At 47.7% G+C, this 5883-nt stretch overlaps 1 protein-coding gene across 1 annotated transcript; it reads right to left on the bottom strand.

Annotated features, from left to right (window-relative positions):
• Positions 1-2611: 2611 nt before the first annotated feature.
• Positions 2612-2892, bottom strand: LOC110596819 (putative 60S ribosomal protein L39-like 5). The gene has a single exon (XM_021719303.1). The coding sequence runs from the start codon at positions 2839-2841 to the stop codon at positions 2710-2712; it is 132 nt and encodes a 43-aa protein (XP_021574978.1). The 5' UTR covers positions 2842-2892; the 3' UTR covers positions 2612-2709.
• Positions 2893-5883: the final 2991 nt, after the last annotated feature.

The following is a 5883-nucleotide window of genomic DNA, read 5'->3' as shown; positions in this document are numbered from 1 at the left end:
TCCCAGAACCAGATGCCAGGCAACTAGAGGCCACCCTTATAGCCGTAAGCTCCCTGAAATTATTCAAACTAGCTAAGCCTAAACTGTTCACCCTGCCCCTCCTGTCCTCCTTGAATTCAGTGAAGATTCTGGCCTAAACCTTCCTCTCACTCCTGACTTCTGTCTTCTGACCACCCTGGTGTCTTCCCATGTGGCCCCATGTGGCATGCCATATCTCCCATCTCTAGGACCTGTGAGTATAGTAAACTTGGTTTTTTCCTGAACCTCTCCTGTGTCCTTTTGTGGCTGCATTTGAATGACCATCTCATTAAAATGTATATCAAACAGCCATTCTGATTGCTGACTCTATGCTAAACACTCTCTGGAAATTTGTTGAATCATCCCTTTGTCCTCAGTGGGCTAAAATGTCATGACATTGTACCTGAGAGGATTTACTTTCATCCACGTGCAGCCCATGCCATGGGCCTTTTCAATTGGATAACGCTTGCCCTTCAGCCAGTGGATGCCAGGAGGGGGCAGTGGACCAGACGGCTTGCTTGGGGAATCTACAATGTCCATTTCATCCAGATTCCCCAGAGAAGACACGCCTAACGTCCTGCCTGAAGGCTGGGACCTGGCTGCAGAGTTCTGGGAGCTGAGCCGTGAAGGGGCCCCCTGCTCTGGGCCTGCAGGCTGCACACCTTCAAGCATCGCCCTTCTTGGGGAGAATTTCACTGTCTCAATTGGACCTGGTGCCCACAATCCACTGAACCCTTGTTTTGCCCCCTCCAGAGAATAAAGTTCCCAATTTCTGCCGGGATGGAGGAGGCACAGCTGTCCAGTGGCATAGAGGCAGAGCGGTTTGCCTGGGACGGAGAGGTTTCAGAAGACCTGGAACTGGCAGTGCTAGAAGTGGCCAGAACGGCAGGCACCCTGGCACCCGACACTCTGGGTGCTCATCAGACAGCTTCCACTCGGCCTTCCTCCGTTAGCAGCCCTCCACCCCGGCGCCAGGCAGGGCCCTCGGCTCCCTCTGGCCAGCCCGTCATCTGACTTCCAGGGAGCTGTTTTCCCAGCTCCCAAAGCCTTGTGGCTGAGGTCTCATCCTCTGCCCTCTCCTTTCATGTAGATTTATGTCATTGTTCTCCCCAAAGTGGCTTTACTGTAGCTTTTCCGGGGTGTGGAATTAGATGCAGATGTTCAATCTGCCATCTTTACTCAGAATTAACCTCGCTGTGCATTTTTATGTTCAGAGCAGCTGTGTCTGTAGTAGTTCCGACGAGAAGCAACTCGAATGGCCTCCAGAAGGTGAAGAGTGAACAAGCCGTGGTGCATCGATGCAAAGGACACCTCAGCCACACAAAGGAGTGCAGTATCTGAAGGCAGCAACCCGGATAAATCTCAAAATAGTGATGCCAAGTGAAAGGGGCCAGACAGGAAGCGAATATGCGCGGGAGGATTTTCTGCGTGGAACTCTGGAAAATGCAAACTCACCTACAGTGACAGAAACCAGATCAGGGGTGGCCTGGAGATTGGGGTGCGAGAAGTGGTGGGAGGGAGGGTTTACAGAGTGACGCGAGGAAGTTTTCTGACTGCTATGTTTATGACCTCCCCAAGTACTGGAACGACAGGTGGGAGCTACCGTGTCCGGCCTCTCTCCAGCTTTTCTTTTTTTTATGATTTCGTCTTTATCTCCATATGAATGCAGTTGTCCTGGCACAATTTATTTAAAGGTTCATCCTTAAGCCAGGCACGGTGGCTCACGGCAGCACTTTGGGAGGTGGAGGCGAGAGGATTGCCTGAGCCCAAGGGTTCGAGACCAGCCTGGGCAACTTGGTGAGACCTCATCTCAACAATTTAAAAAAAAATTAGCCAGGCATAGTGACATGCGCCTGTGGTTCCAGCTACTCGGAAGGCTGAGGCAGAAGGATCACCAGCATCCAGCAGGTCGTGGCTGCGGTGGCCGGGAGCGTGCCACTGCACTCCAGCCTGGGCGACAGAGTGAGACTCCGACTCAAAAAAAAAAAAAAAAGGTTCATCCTTTTTGCGCTGCCCCAATTGCCAACTCTGTCATGTATCAAGTGTCCGCATAAGCAAGGGGCTATTTCTGGGCTCTCCATTCAGTCGTCTGTGTGTCTCTCCCTTCCCCGAGCCACCTGTACTGACTGCCACGGCTCTGGAATGCAGCTCCAGATCTGAGGAGTAAGCCCTCCGTTTGTCCACCATCTTCAGGAATGCCTCTTCTATTCTTGGGGCTGTGCATTTCCAAGTAAGCTTTAGATTCGACTTGTCAAGTTATGATTTTGATAGGTATCATATTGACTCTGCAAATCAATTTGAGGAAACTTGACATCTCTACATTATTGAGTTTTCCGATTCATGGACATGTATATACCTCATTTATTTAGGTCTTCCTTAAGAAACATTTTTGGACTCTTATTAAAGTTTTATAACTTCCTCACCAGAGGGCTTACAAATCTTTTTAAAACTGATTCCCAGGTACTCTGTGTTTTTTTCTTTTTCAGACAAAAGGTTTCATATTTATTACTGAACCAGTTCACGAGTGCAGAGCACATCAACAAAAAAAATCACACCCCAATTAAACATGTTTGACTTCTCGACTGTGGAGATTTTCAACTTGATAATGGCAAGATGATGGTGACCGTGATTCAGCATAAACATGTGTGCCACCCCATGTGCCATTCCTTAGAGACCCAGCTTGGTTTTTCTTCAATGTCTCCTCTTGGAGTTGTAGCAGGTTTTATTACCAGTTTTCATCCGAATCCACTGGGGAATGGGACGATTTTGCTTCTGTGTCTTGGCCAGGAATTGCTTGATCTTGGAAGTCTTGTGAGAAGACATGGCGAGCAACAGAGTCCACCGTGCATACCATGATGGTGGAGAAAGGAAGAGCACTTTGTGTTTTTTCAAATGCTGTTATGAGTGGTATATTAATTTTTAAAATTTCATTTTTGAACTGTTTGTTGCTGATAGATAGATAGAAGTACAAATGATTTTTGTATATTGATTTTGTATCCAGCAACCTTGCTAAATAAAAAACGCTTAGTAACTGTAGTAATCTATGTTTAGATTATTTGGCGTTTTTAAATAGACATCAATAGACTGTAAATAATGACAGCTTTTTCTTTTCTTGCCTTTAACCTTAATTTCTATTTCTTGCCCTACCACATTAGTCAACAGCACAATGTTGAATAAAAGTGGTGATGATAGTGGATATCTTTTTCTTGTTTCTGATTGCAAGGGAAAGCTTTCAACTTTTTAACCATTAAATATGATGATGCTATAACTATTTTTATAAATCCTTTGCTAAAGAAGTTCATTTTAATTCCTAGGTACCTAAGTTTTCTTTTAAATCACGAATGGATACTGAATTGTATCCAATGCTTTTTCTGCATCTATTGTGATGATCATGCAACTTTTCTTCTTTAACCTATTAATGTAATTAATTAAAATAAATGATTTTCTATTGTTAAACCAACTTTGTGCTCCTGAGATAAACACAACTTGACCACTATGTATTATCATTATTATAGATTGCTAACATTTTGTTTGGGATTTTTCATCTATGCTCATGAGTAAGCTTGGCCTATAATTTTCTTTCTCATGATGTCCTTGACAGGTTTTGGTTTCAAGGTTATGTTTTCCTTCTAACAAGAGTGAATAATCCCCTTTTTTAATTCTCTGGAAGATGATGTGTGAAATCTTTACAGCACCCATGGTTCTATGCCATTTGCCATTCATAACATGCCTTATATGTGCCTTTTCTCTTATTGCTCTCGATGAAGTCTATAAATGCCGTTAGTCCTGCCAGGGAAGCTGCTGCCTCTGACTAGCAGCGCTGCTTTGCCCTGTGCTCTCCGGGGGCATCCGATGAAATTTTTCCTGTTCTCATCAATCATGGCACCCTCCCGGCAACAGTATAGATTGGCGCCTGAAGTCAGAATGCCACAAATACTCCATCTACAAATGAGTAAACTTCCTTCCCCCTTTTTGTGTGTGTGTGCGCGCGTGCGTGGGGGGGGGCGTGGTCTCACTCTGATGTCCAGGCTGGAGTTCGGTGGCATGATCACAATTCATTGCAGCCTCAAACTCCCGGGGTCAAGCAATCCTCCCACCTTGGCTTCCAAAGTAGCTGGGACTACAGGTGAACACCACCACACCTAGCTAAGCTTTTGTATTTTTTGTAGAGGCTAAGTCTCGCTATGTTGCCCAGGCTGGGATAAACTCCTTTTCCAAACTTAAGAAAAAGTATATTTTCTCCACACTCAATCAGAGTGTTGTCATGAGAAAAAAACTGGACTTCCTTGCACTGTGTTTCCGATGGAAGATCACGACCATGTTGCTCATTTTTTCTTATTAAGATTCGCATATCTGGCGTTTCTTGGATATGTGTCTAGGTCAACGTGACCCAGGTTTAATCCACACAGCTCGTAAAGACATGGCAGAGTTTTAGCCCTTGGGAAACAAACCTGCTTTGCAGTTACTGAAGAAATTCATCCAGACACTCCTCCTCCTCTAAAGCCTGGCCCTGGGAACCGCACCCTTGGCCAGCTCTCTCTCTCACCGGCTGCCTTGCTGCACTTGGACGTGCACGCATCTCCTTGGCTGAAATGCTGCTTTCACGGATTAGAGGTTTCCACCAAGGTCACGGCTACAGGATAGCTGCCCCAGAGCAGAGCTCCGGCCTGGGAAGTCCCAGCAGTGCACTGTGAGGGTCCTGGAGTCTCTCACCCTCCTTCTTAGGGAGGATAGTGCCGGCAGGGGAGTTGAACCTTGGTCACAGCAATCCAGCTGGCTTCTGAGCTCCCGACTGTCCAGGTCTGGTAACCACTTGAAGTTTCTGGTCCTCTGGTCTGTTTTGGTTAGTTTCTTGTGTCTTTCAGGGTGAGAGACCAAGATTCCTGTTTCTGTGAATCATGGCTGTTTTCCAGCACAAGACCCCTTAGGGCGTTTGTCTCCCAGGCTGAAGTCTTAGGAAGCCGGTTTTTGACACCATCGGTTGTCTTCTCTGTGCTTCCAGTCCGAGGCCAGAATCACTGTGCCCAAGGACTGGTGCTTTCTGCCCAGGCCAGAACCAGCCTACGAGCCCTTCCCTGTGGACCCAGGAGTCCGTTTGCAAGCCATGGGTGGAGAACAGGTTCTGCCTGTTTCTGTGGTCTCTTGGCCGTGCATACCACTGAGTCACCACTGAAAGGGACCAAAGCCGATTACATGTCTCTGTTCTCTAGGGAAGTAGGTGCACATAGCTGGAGAAAAGGGGCAGGATTACAGGACAGCCGCCCCCAGGAGAATGTACTCCTGGGGAAGATTTGGTTCCAGCGGGGTAGAGGGGTGTCCGGGGCATCTGTGACTTCTGGAGCATGGCTGGGGGAGTCTGAATCTTGAACTGGGAGGGAAGCGAGTGAGTCAAGGCCAGCTTGACCTGTCTGGAGCTTCCAAGAGACCGATCTCTGCTTGAGCTTTTGCAGGCTGGTCCTGACTGTTTTGTCTTTCTTTCTTCCTCTCCAAAGCAGAGGAATCCCAGGAAAATACACAGAACGGGCTAAGGCAGCCGGACGGCGAGAGAAGCCGTGGATGCCAGCCTGAGCTTGGAACCTCAGTGGGAGCCACAGCTCGCCCCCCATCTGCACCACAGGCAGCCGCCTCCGCCTGTCAGTCCTCAGTCTCCACTCTGTACCCAGGGGACACCCTGAAACTCGAAGACCTCCAGTCTGGGCACAGTCACAGGGAAGGGATTTATTATCATTATTTTTTGAGTCGGAGTCTCACTCTGACGCCAAGGCTGGAGTGCAGTGGCACGCTCGTGGCCACTATAACCTTGACCTACTGGGTTCAGGCGATCCTTCCGCCTCAGCCTTCTAAGTAGCTGGAACTACAGGCATA

Source organism: Carlito syrichta, unplaced genomic scaffold, assembly GCF_000164805.1.
Source record: "Carlito syrichta isolate Samal-C Ts95f unplaced genomic scaffold, Tarsius_syrichta-2.0.1 Scaffold314365, whole genome shotgun sequence".
In the NCBI taxonomy this organism is placed as follows: domain Eukaryota; kingdom Metazoa; phylum Chordata; class Mammalia; order Primates; family Tarsiidae; genus Carlito; species Carlito syrichta.
The sequence above is the reverse complement of the archived record's forward strand: the minus strand, read 5'-3'. Positions and strand labels throughout refer to the sequence as shown.

Bases quoted from the DNA above. Each gene is read 5' to 3' on its own strand.
- LOC110596819 (XM_021719303.1), bottom strand. From the start codon at position 2,841: ATGTCTTCTCACAAGACTTCCAAGATCAAGCAATTCCTGGCCAAGACA.